Source organism: Carassius carassius, chromosome 20 (assembly GCF_963082965.1).
Source record: "Carassius carassius chromosome 20, fCarCar2.1, whole genome shotgun sequence".
Taxonomy (NCBI): Eukaryota; Metazoa; Chordata; class Actinopteri; order Cypriniformes; family Cyprinidae; genus Carassius; species Carassius carassius.
In genome coordinates this window covers 27,589,217-27,608,200 of record NC_081774.1, presented here as the reverse complement: position 1 = coordinate 27,608,200, position 18,984 = coordinate 27,589,217, and the positions used below count along the sequence as shown (strand labels likewise).

Genomic DNA, 18,984 nt, shown 5'->3' with positions numbered 1-18,984 from the left:
GTAAAAAGGAATAGGCGGATGTTTGGTCATTATCTTGGTTGGAATACAGCCAGGTGGGAATATCCAAAAACATTATCGTGTTTTTTCTCAATTCGCATGTTGAATGAGTGAAACAGAACAGAGGCAAAATGTGTGGAGTGAAATGCATCACCTTTGCGCTGTGGATTAATATTCTTAGTGTAATAACAGGTAAGAAGACTTCAGACAGCCGCTTAATCGATTTGAACCTTTCACATTTCATTATTTTGACAGTACATTTTTTTTTTTTTTCACAGGAGAAAACAATTTTCAACTGAATTTAACTCCGTTAAATGCAGTGATTCATGTTGGTAAGGATCTGGAGCTGACCTGTGAAGTGACCAATTGTAAGAATAATGTGGACTTCGTCTGGAAAGCAGCACTGGATCAATTTCTCGGTGGAGAGTCTGAATCTGAGAAGAATGTTTCCCGCCTTCTGATCAGGAACATCTCTGTCAAACACAGTGATACAGTTGTGTGCAAAGCTACTTGTCAGGGAAATCAACTACAGAAAATGACAAAGATAAATATGTTCTGTAAGTAATATTTCAGCTGTACTCCTACCTGCTAATTAGACCGTTATTAATTTATGGATAAAGCAGGCCATAGTTTTAACATTAATAAGTACTTTTAAACATCACTAGCATTTATTTATCCACTAACCTACTCCTGAACTGACTATGCTGATTGGTACATAAATATTCCAATAATGTATTTGTTTGTTGGTTTGTTTGTTTGTTACTAGTATCTACCTGTTACAGTGTTGCTTTTAATTACTATTCAATTCATTATTTTTCAGTTACTAGTTAACGATTGCTGTCCTTACAAATAACAGTTTTATACCAGTTGATTCACTTTTTGAGTGTAATGACACATGATTACTTTAAAGGAATACTCCACCCAAAATTTAAATTCTTACATAATTTCCCTGTCCACATTGCTTTCCCAAATGTACAGTTGTGTTTTAAATTAATCATACCCTTGGTAAATTATTATATTATAATAATAATTTTTTTTTTTTTTTTAATTAACAAAAATCTGATCTTTCATTGGGGAATAGGAATTTAAAATGGGTGGGTTGGGGTCTCATTATGAAATAATAATTAATTAATAATAATAATAATTAAAAAAAATTCTCTAACACACATTGGCCACAATTAATCATACCCTTTTATTCAATGACTTTTGCAACCTCCTTTTGCCAAGATAACAGCTCTGAGTCTCTCATGCCTGAAGACTTTGGAGAACATCTGACAAGAGATCAGAGACAATAGATTTAAACAGAATCACTCCAGACCCTTCAGATTTCCAGATCCATGTTGGTGCTTCTTCAGTTCATCACACTCATTTTCTAGGGTTCAGGTTAGAGGACTGGGACAGCCATGGCAGAAGCTTTTTGTTGTAATTAGGGCTGAACAATATGGCCAAAATGTACAGTGCCCTCCATTAGTAATCACTGAGATAAAGGTTCATCTTTGTCTCCATCCACTCAGTCCCAAAACTCTTCTGGCTCACATTTGTAAAGAATCTTGCCTTTCTATTTTCGATGCTGATCAGAGGTTTGCATCTTGCTGTGTAGCTTCTGTAATTGTGCGTCAAATTCTCCTGCGGTCTGTAGATTGACAAGAGCATCACCCCAGCTTTCTGGAGGTTGTTGGTGATTTTACAGACTTTAGGGTCAGTATTTTAGGGTTCATTTTCACAGCTTTTATGATTTGTCTGTCATCAACTACTGTTGTTTTTCTCAGCCAATCAGGTCGTCGTTGGTCGCTGATGTCGCCGGTACTTCCAAACTCTTGATTTCTCCATGCCCTTTGTTTTTCCTATAGTTCTAATTGATTTCCTCTTTTATTTTAGCATCCACATTGCTTGCTTTTCTTTCAGAGTCAGCTTCCTCGTCTTAATCCCGGTTTGTGTGTGTCATCATCAAAAGCAAGACTCAGAAGCACTCAGTTATGGATATAACTGACAAGACACATTTCCTGCTTTTAATATCTGAAGAATTAATGCAACAGGATACAGCCGAACACTTAGAAAGACATGTGAGGAAACTGTTCCAATACTTATGCTCACATCAGATAGGGAGATGAAATTCTAAAAGTGCTGATCTTCTTAGATGGTAAAACATCTTTGTGTTGAATCACCCAATACTAAAATGTGATATTCTGTAGTTTTGTCTCATATTCATCTTTTAATCATACTTACAGATTTCTTGACTCGACAGCAAACAGAACGATTTTGTCTTTACTGTTCCTAAACTTATGGAGGGTACTGTATATCACAATATATTCCTTAATTTTGGTTGATGAAAAATTAATTTGCCAAGTCTATGACACCTCATATAAAACAATATAATATTTTTGAAAAAAAATATGGTATGCATAAATTATAAATATAAATGATAAATTATAATAAAAAAAAATTATTATGTTGAAAACAGCTGAGTAGAATTTTTTCAGGTTTCTTTGATGAATAGAATGTTAGAAAAGCTTTTCATTACAGATGAATGCTGAACTTTGGATCTTTCTACTCATCAAAAGATCCTGAATAAAATATACTCAACTGTAATAATCAGCAAATCGGCATATTAGACTGATTTCTGGATCATTTCTGGATCATGATCCTGCAATGGTGCTGAACATTCAGCTTTGCATCAGGGGCGTAGCCATCTTTTCAGAAATGAGGGGGACAGAAATTATATATATGTTGGTGATTTTACTATATATATATATATATATATATAAATTCCTGTTGTCTGTATGGAGTCCTTTCCTTTCATATCCCAGTCTTCTCGTCCTCCGAGATTCTTCGTAAGTCTTCTTGTCCTCCGAGACCCCTCATTTTCCGAGTTCCCATTCCATTTCCTTTTCTGTTCCTTCCTTTGTTTGTTTGTTTATTAACTGCTTTCTGGTTTTGACCCTGGCTTGTTTTCATTATGTTTTGGATTACCCCAGTAAATAATCATACCTGCAATTGGATCTATCTCTCTCCCTGTGTCTTACTGGAACGCGATCGTCACAGAAGGACTCCATCCCCTAAAGATCCAGCGGTATGTCTTTTCATGTTTCCTCCCCAGCCACCGAGTGGGAGCCATAGGAGTGGTTTTGAGGGAACCCGCCTGAGGACAGAGTCAAGTCTTTGGTGATCTTCAAGGACAGAGTCAAGTCACTGGTGATCTTCAAGGACAGAGTCAAGTCACTGGTGATCTTCAAGGACAGAGTCAAGTCACCGGGGTTCTTCATGGGAGAATTCAAGTCACCATTGATCTTCATGAACAGAGGCAAGTCACCATTGATCTTCATGAACAAATGCAAGTCACCATTGATCTTCATGAACAAATGCTATTCACCATTGATCTTCATGAACAAATGCAAGTCACCAATGATCTTCATGAACAAGAACAAGTCACCAATAATCTTCATGAGCAGAGTTAAGTCAGCATTGATCTTCTGGAATCCAGTATAAACCCCATGGGATTACCAGAGTCTCGTCACGTCTCTCCTCGGCTCGGCTGATCCACCAGAGTCTCTCCTCGCCTCTGCGGAACTTCCAGAGTCTCGTCACGTCTCAGTCGAACTCTCTGAGCACCCGACGGATCCTGTTGTGGCCACAGAGGCTACCCTTAACTTGTTCATGTTTTCTGTTTCAGACTTGCCCAACCAGACTTGTCCTCCTGTTTATTCGGCCGCACGGATGTGGTGGTCTTCTGCTCTGCCCTGGGGGGTTTCTGTCCCGATCACACGGTTGTGGTGGTCTTCTGCTCCGCCCTGGGGGGGTTTCCGTCCCAACCACACGGTTGTGGTGATCTTCTGCTCTGCCCTGGGGGGCTGCTACCTCGACCACACGGATGTGGTGGTCTTCTGCTCCGCCCTGGTGGGCGTCACGTTATGTCCTCCTGGACTTGTGTTTTTGTGGTTGTTTTGTTCTTTCGTCTGTGTCTTTCTTTCGGTTTCCATCTATGGACCTGGCCCTTTGTCCCTCCCCATGATCCTCTGCCGGTCCACCTCCCTCCTGGGTTTCTTGTCTGTGTCTTTCTTTCTGTTTCCTTCTAAGGACCTGGCCCTCCGTCCCTCCCTTTGATCCTCCACCGGTCCACCTCCCTCCTGGACTCCTTGTTTTGTGTTGCACTTCTCTTGTCTCTGTTTTCCCCATTTTACCTGGTCCTCTTGTCTCTGTTTTCCCCAGTTTACCTGGCCCTCAGTCCCTCCCCCTGGTCCACCTTCATCACAGTAATTGCACTCCTGCTAATTGCACTCAGGTGCTTTCACCTATATTTACCAGTCCTTTCCTGTTGTCTGTATGGAGTCCTTTCCTTTCGTATCCCAGTCTTCTCGTCCTCGGAGATTCTTCGTAAGTCTTCTCGTCCTCCGAAACCCCTCGTTTTCCGAGTTCCCGTTCCATTTCCTTTTCTGTTCCTTCCTTTGTTTGTTTGATTTTTGGACTGCTTTCTGGTTTTGACCCTGGCTTGTTTTCATTACGTTTTGGATTACCCCAATAAATAATCATACCTGCAATTGGATCTATCTCTCTCCCTGTGTCTTACTGGAACGCGATCGTCACACTCATCCTTCAGAAATCATTCACATATGATGATTTGCTGATTATCAATATTTAAAACATATGAGTACATTTTTTTTCAGTATTCTTTGATGAATAGAAGGATCCAAAGATCAGCAGTTATTTGAAATAAAAAGTTTTTGCAACATTATACACTATATCAAACAAAAGCTTAGAGCCAGTATAAATTGTATTTTTTTGGAAGAAAAAAAATTATGGAAATTAATACTTTTATTTAGCAAGGATTCTTTAAATTGATCAAAAGTAATGATAAAGACATCATTTTACAAAAGATTTCTATTTCATTAAAATGCTGTTCTTCTGAACCTTCTATTCATCAAAGAAACCTGAAAAAAATCTACTTCGCTGTTTTCAACATTATCATAATAAGAGGGATTTGGGGGGGGGGGGGTGGTTGAGCAGCAAATCAGAATATCAGAATCATTTCTGAAGGATCGTGGGAATGGAGTAACGATGCAAAAAATTCAGTTTTTAAATCTCAATCTCTAAATCTAAATTAAATTTTGAAATATATTCAAATAGAAATCCGTTATTTTAAATAGGCTAGTAAAAATATTTTAAAATTTGATTGTTTTGCCTTACTTTGTATCAAATAAATTCAGGCTTGGTGAACAGAAGAGACTTCTTTAAAAAACATTAACAAGCGTACTGTTCAAAAGCTTTTGACTGGTAGTGTACAGGCAACTTAAAATTTTCGATAATTTCAAGCTTTGAATTGGCTTAGAAATCTATAACTGCTGGACAATAACAAATAATAATGATTTGTTTATATACTACAAACACTTTTTTTTATCACATAATAAGGCAGAATATACTGTAATAGCACTGCATTGTCCATATACTTTATTTATCAGCTGCTGGAGATGACTTGAAAAACCATATTGTCGCAGTCGTATGTTTAATGTGTTCGTGTTTCCAAAAGTGTCTGTTTTTCTGTGAAAACAACTGTTTTCATACAGCATAGCTGGACGCTTCTGGAGTTTCCCGGTATGAATTTCTGCGCGAGAGCGCCCTCCGGCTTCGAGTATGAAGAAACAAACACTGCATGAGAGTTTAGTGCTCTGTGATGTTCATCTCGCCTTCTGGGTCCGAATAAAATATCAGGTCATGCGCAGACTATCCCATCTCTTTGAGATTAAATGTATATTTATTCACTCTGTAATAAACCCCTTCGTATGTTGCAGAAGAATACAATGTATAGTCTTGATTATGTTTAAACTTTTACTGAAGCTATTTGTGAACTCGTTTACAACTATTCAGTAGTCACGCTATACACACACTTTACGTCTCTCCTCATATACGTCATACGTTACATCAACATTCAGACATAACTAATCATTATTCTATTAAATCTCCCCCTTTTCAATATCTTGTTCGCCTTATAACAAACAAATGCTTCATTGTTACTTCAAGCATACATGTAACATTTAGGCAAAACATTTCCTTCCATATGTAGAACATACACAGTCTCTAATGAACCTGTATTAACTTGTGTTTACTGCATTTAACATCTCTTAACATTTCTCAGAGTACCCATACTATATGATTCTGTCTCTTATCTTTCTTTCCTCATTTATAGGTCCAGGACTTGTGGTGGTCTGCTAATCCTGCCAGACCTGGTTCGCACCAGTCCGTCAGGAGATGGATTTGTTCCATATTGTTCTGGAACATCTGGTGTCCTGACAGCACTCAGTGTTGTTGGTAGTGCGGTCTCATGCTGTGGGGTATTGACAGATGTTGTTATTGGTACTTTACTTTCCCCACTGGCACTTCCTGTAGGTGGCGTCTGTTTCGGCGTAACATACCCCCTTGCTCTGTCTCCAACAGATAAGATCGTGGTGTGACACTTCCCTTCATCACAGTTGCCTTTCTCAGCCAGGATTTTTGAGTGTTCACGTTGGTGAGGACCTGATTCCCTGGATATAGCAGAGGAAGGGTTTTCACACCATGACACTGGTTGTAGTAATAAGCTTGTTCTTTTTTTTTGGCTGCATCATTTCTCTCGAGGACTTTTTGTTTGGCCATTTAGGTAGCAGATTACTATCAAGGTCCAAGGTTTTCAGACCCATCAAGAGTTCTGCTGGACTGGCACCTGTACTACTGCATGGAGTAGATCTGTAACACATAAGCGCCAGAAGGGGGTCTTTTTGCTTTAGAATTCTTTTGGCAATTTGTACGGCTCTTTCAGCATGCCCATTACCTTGTGGGTGATGTGGGCTGGAGGTTATGTGTATGAAATCTAGCTCACAAGCCAGTTCTTTGAACTCCACACTGGTGAATTGTGGCCCATTGTCACTGACCACCTCCTCAGCTATACCATAGCGGATATAGGTGGCTTTTCGTTTTCTCACTACCTGTGTACTGGTAGTTGTGGGCATGTGTAGAACCTCTAGAAAGCGTGAGTAGTAGTCTGAAATGACAAGGTAGGTCTGTTTGTTATGTTCGCAAAGATCAATTTCGATCCTCTTCCATGGCCTTTCGGGAAGTGGCGTGGAAATGAGTGGTTCTCTAGACTGAGCTCTTCTCAATTCTTGGCAGGACTGGCACGACGAGATTTTAAACTTAATTTCTGTGGGCCACCACACCGATGTGTTTGCTCTTTCCCGGCATTTGCTCAGACCCTGATGCCCATCGTGTATGCGATCTATGATCTCCGCCCCCAGTTTTTCAGGTATGATCATTCTGTTGCCCCTGGTGACAATTCCATCTAGAGTGGAAAGGTAATTTCTCACGAGGAAAAAGTCTCTGGCCATCGGATGCACCCTGGCTATTTGTTCAGGCCAACCTGACTGAATATATGTGATTACCTTTTGCAGGCTTTCATCTTGGACAGTGCTAGACCTGATGATGTCCATCTTTTGCTTTGAAGCTGGCATGTTGTCAATAATGGACGCCACATAGCACTCCACATCTGAGTGGGTGTCACTACAGTCCTGTAAATCGTCTGAGGGGCTCCTGGACAGAGCATTGGCCACTATGAGAGTTTTCCCGGGTGCATATTCTGCAGTAGGGTTGAATCTCATCAATCGCATCAGCAGCCTCTGGCAACGGAGTGGAACCAAGTCCAGGTCATTGGCGTTTATTAGTGGCACCAATGGCTTGTGGTCACTGATAAGCTTGAACTCATTTAGACCATATAAGTATTTTTCAAATCTCTCGCACGACCAGACAGCTGCCAGACACTCCTTTTCTATCTGAGCGTATCTGGTTTCAGCTTCGCTAAGTTGTCTGGAGCAATAAGCCACTGGTCTCCAGTCCTTGTCATGTTGCTGCATCAGTACACCACCGATTCCATAGCTGCTTGCGTCTGCTGACACCATGGTTGGTTTTCTCACATCATAAAATGCTAAGGTAGGTGAGGACATGAGGAGTCCTTTTATCTCCTGGAAAGCTGCTTGTTGGGCTGGACCCCATGTCCATGTTGATTTGACTTTCAGCAAATCATAGAGCGGCCGTACCACATCTGCTAAGTTAGGGATGTACTTTCCCAGGTAGTTGATCATCCAGAGAACTCTTTTTAACCCCTGGGTGTTATCAGGTGGAGGTAGTTTGTTAATATACCTAAGATACCTTGGCCGGGTCCGGCCGTACCCCATCAGCACTGATTTCATGGCCCAGGAAGTGTAGCTTCTCTTGCCTCATCCTACATTTCCCTGTGTTTAACCTCAGGCCAGCTGATTGTATTCGTTCCATCACTTACTGTAGTCGCTTGAGCCAGTTTGAAGAGTATGAAAAGTATGGAAGCCCATTTCCACCACTGAATAAAAAATAAAGAGGGTAATTGCGACTTTTTATCTCACAATTCTGACTTTTTTTCTTATAATTGTGTGATACAAACTCAATTGCATGATACTTGTGAGTTAAAAAGTCATAATTGTGAAAAATACAGCTAGAACTGCGAGATATAAACTCACAATTCAGACTTTTTCAAAATTGCGATTGCAATTGCGTGTTCTAATGTCAGGATTGCGAGGTATTGCAATTCTAAGAAAAAAAGGTGGAATTGTGAGTAAAAATAAGCATTAAGCTTTTATTTTGTTATTCTGTAGAGGAAACGGGCTTCCATAGAAAAGTGCTCCAAATAATTGTAGTCATTGTGTATTAGAGAATATATATATATATATATATATATATATATATATATATACAGGTGCATCTCAATAAATTAGAATGTAAAATTTGTAAAAAAACAAAACAAAAAAAAAACAGGAATGAATTCTCTTCCATGAGTGTTTCTCCTAGATGATAATGAGACTAAATAGAAAGTAACTGGAGACTTTTTGTAAAACGATTTATTTTCAGATTTTTATTGTAAGAAAAACATCCCAAATCAGAAACTGTCATTACAAACACAGATTAAGTATACTGTATCTGAGGCTCAGAAACAATTTGTTTGAATTTTGTATTCACAAGGTAAATGCATTCAAACAGAATCAAAAATATCTATCTGACAAATGTTAGTATAGACTTTTTTAGTATAGGTTTTTTTCTCTAAGTCAGTTTTGCACTGAGTGACAATGAATGATTTTGCATTTTCATTCAGATCAACTAAAAAAATCAAGTTTTCCCAGGTTTAAATGTAGTGCATTATTTAATTTTCATGTAATTAATAATTAGGTCTTATTTTATTTGTTGTTAACAAGTGAAGTATTTAAATAACTCTTCTATGTTGTTTATTGTCTGGGCTTATTTTTGAAATGACATGATACTTTTTGACTTCCTGCACTTGCATTTCATACTTCAGTACAGTAAATGACTAAAGTTTCTTATAATATACATTGTCTAATAAATCCAAAAGCAAGACATAGTAATTGGTAATGTAATTTTCATCTTTAAAGTCTTTGTTCTTCACCAGGACACTAGGAGGCACATTTTTTATATCAGCTTCATGAAAAGTAAATCTTTAAAAGTGAATTTCACTGCACACCTGAAGAAATGGCTGTTTATGAGCTTGCTTATCTTTATGCATAAGTGGTGAAGAACGCTCAGTGCATATAGTCCACTTTTTAGGGGAACATACTCTTGCTTTATATGGATTAGAAAATCTGGATTATTTTTCTAAAATCTGTGAAGAAAGAAAGTCATATTAATCTGGGACATAAAGTAAATGATAAAGAGAATTTTAAAATGAAAAAAATATTAACTTGCAAAAATAGGGGTCATATGATGCAATTTAAATTTTTCCTTTCTCTTTGGAGTGTTACAAGCTCTTGGTGCCAGGGCCGCTTCTGGACAAGTGGGTGCTCTAAGTAGGATTGTATTGTTGTGCCCCCCTTCCTCAAATATTATGAAAAAAAAACAGAACAAAAAAAAGCACCTATTATTGGGGTCAAAATCGAACTTTAATAAAATAAAATAAAAAATTAATAAATAAATTTATAAATTGTATTATTTACAAATTACAATTGTAGCTTTCATTATTTAACTATGGCTATGACATTATTATGACGCAAATGTATTTTATAGTCTCAAGCATTCAGAAATCATTCAAAAGAAAATTAAGTACTTTTACTATGATAAGACCATGGTTTATTTCTGTCAAAGGCAGTGGTTCCCAACCTTTTTCAACTCGCGGCCCACACAACCAAACACATATGTTTGCGCGGCCCACTGCAAAAAAATTAACTGACCCCGCTATTGTTGGGTTAATAACTTAGTACTCAGAAGCTAGATTGTTAACTGTCTTTATTGAATGAACTGGCAATGAACAGAAAATAACTTGGGCTGGCACAGCTTGGCAGAACTGCTGTTGTTCTGTAGCATAATGCAGCAAAAATATCTAAGATAAATTGGCAGTTTATTCTTAAACCAATCAGCGAGCTCGAATAGTGGAAGTATAGTTACAGTTTAATATAAAATTTTTCTTATTTAATTATATATATGAAATTATGGTATTATGCCGCGGCCCACGGGTTGAAGACCGCTGCTGTAATTGTGATGTCTACATGTGTTATTATGTGTTGGTGGTTGTGAAATTATTTCCGACATTAAAACTCGTTATTAACTTCAACAGCCAAAAAATAGAAATAAATGTAAAAAACATTCCCAGGAATGTGCATGAAAGTGATGCATGGGCCTTGTTTTTACCTAAATGCTTTACAATTTCTGCGTCGGATTGCTGATGTCTTTTAACCGGGCATAGATGTCATCCATCAGTTATGAATATTCAGCCGCAAACATGAGAAGCGAGCAGTCGCAATGGGCGAATGATGCGTGTTTTTTGTGTGCGGCGGTGCTGCTTGGTGCATAGTGAAGATCTGTAAAGTCTCAAAGACTAAAGTCTCAAATCCAAAGAGATATTCTTTATCAAAGTTAAGACTCTACCACGCCCACTAAAACGGCACGTTTAAACACGTCCCCACATGTCTACGTCACTATGTGGTAATATTTGCCCAAATGTTCAAGCAAAGAAAGAAGGCGTGGTTTCAGAAACTGCATTTAGTTTTTAAGCAGTCATGTCAGAGGGATGCTGTGTGTAGGCATTAGCAAAAGCACTTTATTTGGCCTTCTGAAAGTAGATGCATTTAGGAATCTTTAAGATTATTATTAGTATTTTATGTACGACCGTTTCGTGAATCTAGGAGAGGAGGTCATTCTGACATTGCTACAACAATCTGCTTCTGAATCAGCTACTGTAAGTATGCTTTGTTATTAATTTAAGTATTTGCATGTGCGCGCTTGTGTGTGTGTGTGTGACAGAGAGAGAGAGAGAGAGAGACAGGGTCACACAGGAGGATCAGCTGTCTTAACCGTCCGTGGCTTGTGTACTCCAAACACATACAAGCTTCATCACTGTGTCTGTCACGCGACTCTGTTCCTCTTTCAGGCTTGAACTGATGGTAAAATTTAAGGACATTATTAACTGTCTTTACATTTATTTTGAAAGATGAAGCTCGTGATTATGAAAAGGGGCGTTACATTTCTGACGAGTGCTTGCGGTGTTCAGCCAATCACAATCACTGGGTCAGTTGGCCAATCAGAGCAGACTGCTCTTGTCAGAAGGAGGGACTTTGTAGAAAATGACGTGTTTGAGAAAGGCGGGGCATAGAGGACCTACAATAATGTACAGTATTTAAAAAATATTGTGTTTATTAACATTAAACTATTTCAACATATTCTGTTACACCAAATACACAAAATAATGTTCTTGAAAAAAAGCATCATATGACCCTTTTAAGAAAACACATTCATTAGTTTAACAAGTTCAAATTAAGTTAGCCAGCTTACATAAAGTTTTATATTTATAGTAATTGTGTATTTCACCTGCTTATTTAGGCTAATAATATCCATAAAGCTAAGGAATTATATGATCATGTCCCAGCCAGGTTAGTTTGTGAGTATTTGCAGAACATGTTGGCAAACCAATGATGTTGTTTTCGTAAATACATTAATGATGATGTTTCCTTAAAACTAACATGTAATTATATTTCTCTATGTAATTATATTTAGTAATATTTAGATATAAATAATATAAATAATTATATTTAGTCTCTATGTAATTATATTTAGGCTATTATTGTTATTATTATTAATTTGGTTTAAAGCTATGATGATCTAAACAGAGTGTAAAAAAAGTAAACCATCACTGTATTTATTGTGTAAATGATTTGGATGCTGTTATGATGAAGTGTGTTTTCTGCAGCTTTTCCAGAAGATCCCATCTTGCCCAAAATAAAGAGTTTGATAGCAAACCAAGAACAGGAGCTTAAATGCACAGTCCACAACATTTACCCTTTGAAAAGCTTTCAGATTCAGTGGCTTCGTGGAGATAAGATCCTCCGTGAGGAAGAACCTGATGAAGCAACTTCAGACCATGTTCAGAGTTATTCCTCCGTGTTCAATTACACACCTTCTGTCAATGATCTGGGCAAGAATATTAGTTGCAAGGCAACACTGAAAATCGATACTATAAATCAGGAGAGAACAACAACTGGTGAATGTAAGTTGTTTGGTAATTCACTCAAACTTTTATTGAAGGAATATTCTGCATTCAATACCAGTTAATGTAATATGTCACCCAAAAATTCTATCATCATTTACCCATCCTCAACTGGTTTCAAAATTCTTTACTTGTCGAACATAAATAAGAAAGAAACTCAAATGGGTTTAAAACAATTTGAGGGTTTGTACATGATGGCAGAATTTCATTTTTATGTGAACTAACCTTTTAAACTAAACAATAGCATTTATGGCATAATGTTGTCACAAAAATAAAGATTATGGTGAGGCAATTACAATCGAAGTAAATAGGGCCAATTTTTGCATGAAAAACATTCATTTCAAGTTTCTGAGATTTCATTTATTCTTCTTGTAAAACCTTTCGCAGCCTTAAAGTTGCTCTTTTTTTCCTAATCATTTTAGGCGTTACATTGTCAAAGCAACAAAGTTTTAATTTTAGCTTCAACTTTACACAGAAAAAGCTATTAAATGATTTTTCACTTTTAAATAAGCTTAACTTTCATATTTAAATAATTTTAACACACCAAACACTACTAACTCAGTGTAACCCAGACTGATTCAATTTTTGAAACTATTTTAGTAGTAATCAACATTATGGCACAAGAGTTGTCGATTGAGTTTAACTAGTATTGACCCCAGAATATTCCTTTAGACAATTTGCAAGAATTATAGCGGCCATGAACTGAAAATTGAAACCTTTTTTATTTTGTACTGTTCTCTGAGGTCCACTTCTAATGTTATCAAGATCACTTATCATGTTATCAAGATTTTTACATGAACAAAATATATAATTTAGAAGTAATAAGCTATTGTTTTTATTATATTAAAGCTTTTATGCTTTTAATGGACAGGACAGTGGAGAGCACACAGGAAAGCATTGGGTGGAGAGAGGGATCAGCAAAGGTCCTCGAGATGGGAAACAGGGATGGGATGGGGGTCGTAGCGAGCTCAGTTGTGCTATATGTTGGTGCACTAACTACAGGGCTATTGGCGCTGGCTTCTGTCCAGTTTTTAACTGTTTTAGCAAGCCCTGCAGTCTTAAGTTCTGCCAGCACATCATCTCTGAAATAGGTTTTCAACATGTTCATATGACAAATATGTTTATGAAGTTTCCTGTCCGGTGTACTGAGTAATTAATCAGTCTCATTTGTTTCCTCCACAATTTATATAGTTTCTGGATAACGAGTGGTGGTACACATAATAATAAGAATAAACTGATTAACAAATTTAATCTATAGGTCCCATGCAATCGACAATCACATGCTCAAACAGTTCACCCAATGCAGGAATTGGAATTAGCAGAGCTGAGGAAATGACCTCATTCGGATTCCCCATATATATTGACAGATAAGACTTGTACGGCAAAAATTTGCTACATTTTAAGTGCAGGCCAAAAAATAAATAAAAATGGTGCAAAACGTGGTTATACATTTTGGTAACCCCTAAATGTCCAGATAAAAATGTATCTTGAGCAAGAGCAGTGGTGTGCAAGGTTGGTATAGAGTCGCTGGCTCATAGCCCCTGCCCCGTTTATCGCCAATGCTAATGTGCCCTTTCGCTCTGGTCTAGTTGCCCCAAACTTTTCAGCTGCCATTTTTGTATCAGCAAGCCATCTTATACAGTATAATAAACTCCTTTGTCTCTGCCATCTCCACCCATAGCAAAACATTTAACCAAGGATTCATCCTCTCTCCGATCCTCCGCAATTTTCTCATGAGTGACAGGCAGAGACAAAGGGACACGAACATTCATAACTCCAGAGTCTTTATGAACAGAAACACTCAGTGCTGGATCTTCTCATATAAACTCATAAAATTCTCTCATATCCTTAGAGATACAGCAACATGTTTCTGCTGTGAAGAATAGAAAAAGAAGAAGTTGTTTACGTTACAACACTAAATGATTGCCAGTTATGTGACCCACTTTATGACAATAATAATACTGCCGTTTTTCTTATGGCTGTTCGTTTGCCATTCTCACTTGCACCAGCTGTAATGGAATTACAACAGGTGTGCTTTTATCATTTATCATTCCGGCGAATGCAGGGTTCTGCATAGACCTCTCCTCTCATGTTATTTAAACTACTGTACATGCATGTTCTGCACAGGATTTCTAAATTGCCTACAATAACCATGTGTACCTTGTTTGCGCTGCATAGATCGCTTGTTGTATGACATCAAAGTACTGCTGAGAATGATTCGAAAGCATGGAGCCAGGGGCGTCGGACTGGGGGTAAAACCAGTACTGATTACCAGGGCCCCAAAGGAAGAGAGGGCCCTTGAAAAGTCTGGAATATATATTTTCAAGGGGAGGTGGGCCCATTAGGAATGCCTATGCGTAGGGCCCGGGATCTTGTGCAGCGCCCCTGCATGGAGCAGTACTATGCCTTAGTGATAGAGCATTGTGTTAGCAGCGCAAAAGGTTGTGGGTTTGATTCCCAAGAAGCGCATATACTGGTAATAAAAAATACAAATTGTATAGTCGGAATGCACTGTTAATTGCTTAGGATAAAAGTGTCTGCTAAATGCATAAATTGAGCTGTCTGCTCTCATGGTACTTTACTGTGAGCAATCAATCGACACAGCAAAAACAATCAACGATTGGTTATTTTAGGCAATTTAGAATTCCTGTGCAGAGCATGTCCCAGGGAAGTGGCACGTCTGGTCACCTTAGTACAATGACCTCACATGTGTCAAAATATGTCTTACATGACAAGGAAATCTGGTTTCTCAGTTCATGACCCCTTTAAATCACGTTTCATGTGTCATCAATGAAAATTCTACATTTTATTCCCAGATGGTCCAGGGACTATAACAGTTTCCAGTAATGATACCTCGGTAAAGCTTGGCGAACATTTAGAGATAACGTGTCATGCAGACGGAAACCCCAAACCAACGATCTTTTGGTGGAAACTAGGGGAGGCTGGGCCTGAACTCCAGAGTCAGAACCACAAGCTGACAATAAATAATGCTACCTGGTCTCAGACAGGTTGCTATTTGTGTAAAGTAAGCAATGACGTGGGAAGCCAGCAAATGAGTGTAAATGTCACTGTTGTAGGTGGGTAAATTAACTCATGATGAAATCAACTGCATTGTCTAATCATTTTAAACCTGGCCATGATCTTTAAATTATTTATTGATTTTTTTAAAAACAGGTCCTCCAAACATCCCCAAAATCCAGTTAAGCCATAGAGAAGAGCCCAAAGAAGGAGAGAGCATAAGCATACTCTGTTCTTTAGATGGTGGGCCAGCAGAACTGAAACTGTACAGACAGTCCCAGAGCAATGTGACAGGAGATCCGAAGAAATCAACTGTGCTTTTAAACATCTCATCAATCCAAATAACTGATGCAGGGATTTACATCTGTGAAGCAAAAAATGACTTTGGCATTGAGAGAAGCACAATCAACATTACAGTCCAAGGTAAATTTATAACATTCTGGAGATCATGCGTAGGAAATGTTATTGCATGGGAAGTCAGTTTGCACCTGTGTCAGGGGCAATTCTAGGATTTTCATTTTAAGGGGGCTCATGAAGGTATATAGGCTACAGTAGTCAACTTTTGAAGTGGATAAAAAAAAGTTGTCCTAAGACAAGAACGGGTATTGTTTTGTTTTAGAACAACTTTGATGAAAGGTTTCCATCCACTTCAAATGTTGACTTCTCTTATTTTCAGTTTTAATTAGACTTTTTGTCATTTTTCCATTCAAGTTTGCTTTGATTTAAATAGTAATTTGTTGGTTTAATTTATTTTTATTTCAGTTTTACTTTTAGCTCGATTTTCAGTGTTGCCAAGTCCACGGTATTACTATGGAATTGAGCTACTTTTACACCAGTGCAGTGGTTCTCAAACTTATTTTGTCGCGTCCCCCTTAAAACCTATTAAAAAACCTGCCCCCCCCAGAGGCGTCGTGCCCATTCGAAGTGAGGGGGCACGTGCCCCCTCAGATTTCTGAGCCAAGTGGATTTTAAATGCAGCTTCCAAACGAAAAAAAAAAAAATTGCAGAATAATATTTTTTATATATTTGATACAATCACAGCGGTGTGATTAGATCGTTCAGTGCACAGCATCAGCTGCTAAATTCAAATCTGCGTTCGCTGGCTGGCGCTGAGCCAGAGACAGACGCGTTCGTACAACGCTTCATGATAACCAATCAGAAACTATTCTGTTGCGCTTATGGATGCAATGGCCAATCAGAGACGTCCAGAAGAGTCACCACTGAAACGCAGTATGACTGAATTATTTAGCGAATTCTCTCATCAGAAACAACAAAAAGTGCAGATGTGCGTACGAATGTAAGTAAGATATTCGTTTCATAATGTAAAGTGCTTCAGTGATTTTAATGGGAGTTTTTGAGAGTGCCTGAACTCTGGCTAGACTGAATGAAAAGGTTTTTTGATAATGTAAATGTTCTTTACTCTCTGTAAAATGAAAGTGTTAAAATAAGTATCTTACAATATTGTTATTAAAATTTACATTAAATGCACATATTTTATGGCATGATATGGCACTTAAGTAAAAAGTCAGGTTTTTATGTGTAGTTAATAGATTACACTACATTTCCATATATTGATCAAATAGCAATCTATAAAGGTGCAAAACGCGTTTACCTACACATATTTGAGAAACGAGATATTTCCTGATATATTAAGCATGTTTGGAATTGTTTTGAATAAAAAGGAAAAAAAAAAAAAAAAAAAAAAAATAAGCCTATATCAGTTATACAGTGCTTTCGTAGAATGACTTATACCCCCGACTACCCCCCCCCCCCCCCAAAAAAAAGTGCCCCCTCAAAAATCATGAATGCATGACGCCCCTGCCCCCCCCCCCACCAACGTTAAAGGTGCTGTATGTAGGTATTTGACTGTACTTAAGCATAACAATTCCAAAATATGTTTGCAGATATTTAAGAAATATGCTAAGTTAACATACTTGTTTATCTGAAAAACTATGCTACAGAAAATGAAAATGTACGTTCTGGCCGGAATGTCGGTCTCTGTTTTGGTCGGGACCCCGCATTGCCAATTGGTGGAAAACACAGCTTATGTAGTTTCATTCATAGTCAAGTGAGCCCATTCCTGTTGGTGTTGTCAATCTGGCAACCTGCCTGTGCATCAAGTCTGAGGGGCCGGATGAAAATATCCATTATTTTGAATTTGGACTGCAATACCTAGTTCAACCACTCAGTGTCAATCCTACATACAGCACCTTTTAACACCATGTCTACACCTGACTCAAGCAGCAGGTGTCTCACACGGCTCCTGGAAATGAACAGCAAATCAAATCTCCTGTAGCAAATCAATGCGTTTTTGTAGGAATAATATCCATATTCAAAATGTAATAATCACTTTAATGTAGCTTGCACTCACTGTTGTGCACAAAAGCAGTTCCAGGCTGCCCCCGCTCAACTTACACCAGAATTACAGACCATTACAGTATTTTAATTGGAAATGTAATCCCACGTCGCAAGAAATCTGTTAGGGTCCCGCAGTTCCTGGTTCGATTTCTATAGCCTACCTTAACTTTTGGTTCCATAAATGAGTATCGCTGGGAACATTTTGTTAAAACAGCTTACCATATTTCTTGAATACGGTGTTCTACTGAAAATGTATAGTGAGAAGTTAGCAGTAGCCTATGACTGAACTTACTCCAAGGTGCAGTTTTGAAAACGGAAGACATTGAGTAAGAAAGTTTTAGCCAAATCAAATAAAAAATGTGTAGTCAAAGAAGCAGTGGCTTTTTTAGCAAATAAATAATACATGAACAAAAAAGAAAAAAATATCTAGACACACCCTTTTGCTGTGTCTATATTGAATTTATAGCTGTAAGGATGGAATATTCCAGTTAGATTTATGTTTCTTGAATCTTGTTTTTTTTTTTTTTTATCCAGCAGCACAACATGACTTCTGGAGAAAGCCAGACCTGCCTGTGGTCATCCTGCCGGCTGTAGGGTCAGTGTCGCTGTTGACCGCTGCTGTACTGCTGATCCGACACTGCAGAAAGCAAGCCAAGAGCGTCTCCGGTAACATCCCACTGGACTAAACTTTTATGTTTTTGAAATGTTTCTTATGTTCATAAAGGCTACATCTATTTGATAAAATAATGAAGTAAAAATAGCAATATTAAGAAAGATATTGTCAATATTTACAATTTTTTTTAGCAATATTGAAAAATGTTTCAAATTTGGGGTAAATACCTATAAACAATTAATTATTTTATTCAGCAAATATATATATATATATACATACAGTATATATACATATATACAGTACAGACCAAAAGTTTGGAAACATTACTATTTTTAATGTTTTTGAAAGAAGTTTCTTCTGCTCATCAAGCATGCATTTATTTGATCAAAAATACAGAAAAAACTGTAATATTGTGAAATATTATCACAACTTAAAATAATAGTTTTCTATTTGAATATAC

General features: G+C 37.7%; 1 protein-coding gene across 1 annotated transcript; it reads left to right on the top strand.

Annotated features, from left to right (window-relative positions):
* The first annotated feature begins 18 nt into the window (after positions 1-18).
* On the top strand, positions 19-18,674 carry vcam1a (vascular cell adhesion molecule 1a). The gene is made up of 6 exons (XM_059502372.1): positions 19-189; positions 276-554; positions 12,239-12,535; positions 15,352-15,612; positions 15,710-15,976; positions 18,446-18,674. Exons 1-6 carry the CDS (start codon positions 129-131, stop codon positions 18,595-18,597), a joined length of 1,317 nt encoding a protein of 438 aa, XP_059358355.1. The 5' UTR covers positions 19-128; the 3' UTR covers positions 18,598-18,674.
* The last annotated feature ends 310 nt before the right edge of the window (positions 18,675-18,984 follow it).

What these genes read in the sequence shown, in the direction of transcription:
- vcam1a (XM_059502372.1), top strand. Translation starts at nt 129, where the DNA reads ATGTGTGGAGTGAAATGCATCACCTTTGCGCTGTGGATTAATATTCTT. An exon ending in TGTAAATGTCACTGTTGTAG is followed by an intron (nt 15,613 to 15,709) that starts GTGGGTAAATTA and finishes TTTTAAAAACAG; the next exon opens with GTCCTCCAAACATCCCCAAA. An exon ending in AATCAACATTACAGTCCAAG is followed by an intron (nt 15,977 to 18,445) that starts GTAAATTTATAA and finishes TTTTTTATCCAG; the next exon opens with CAGCACAACATGACTTCTGG.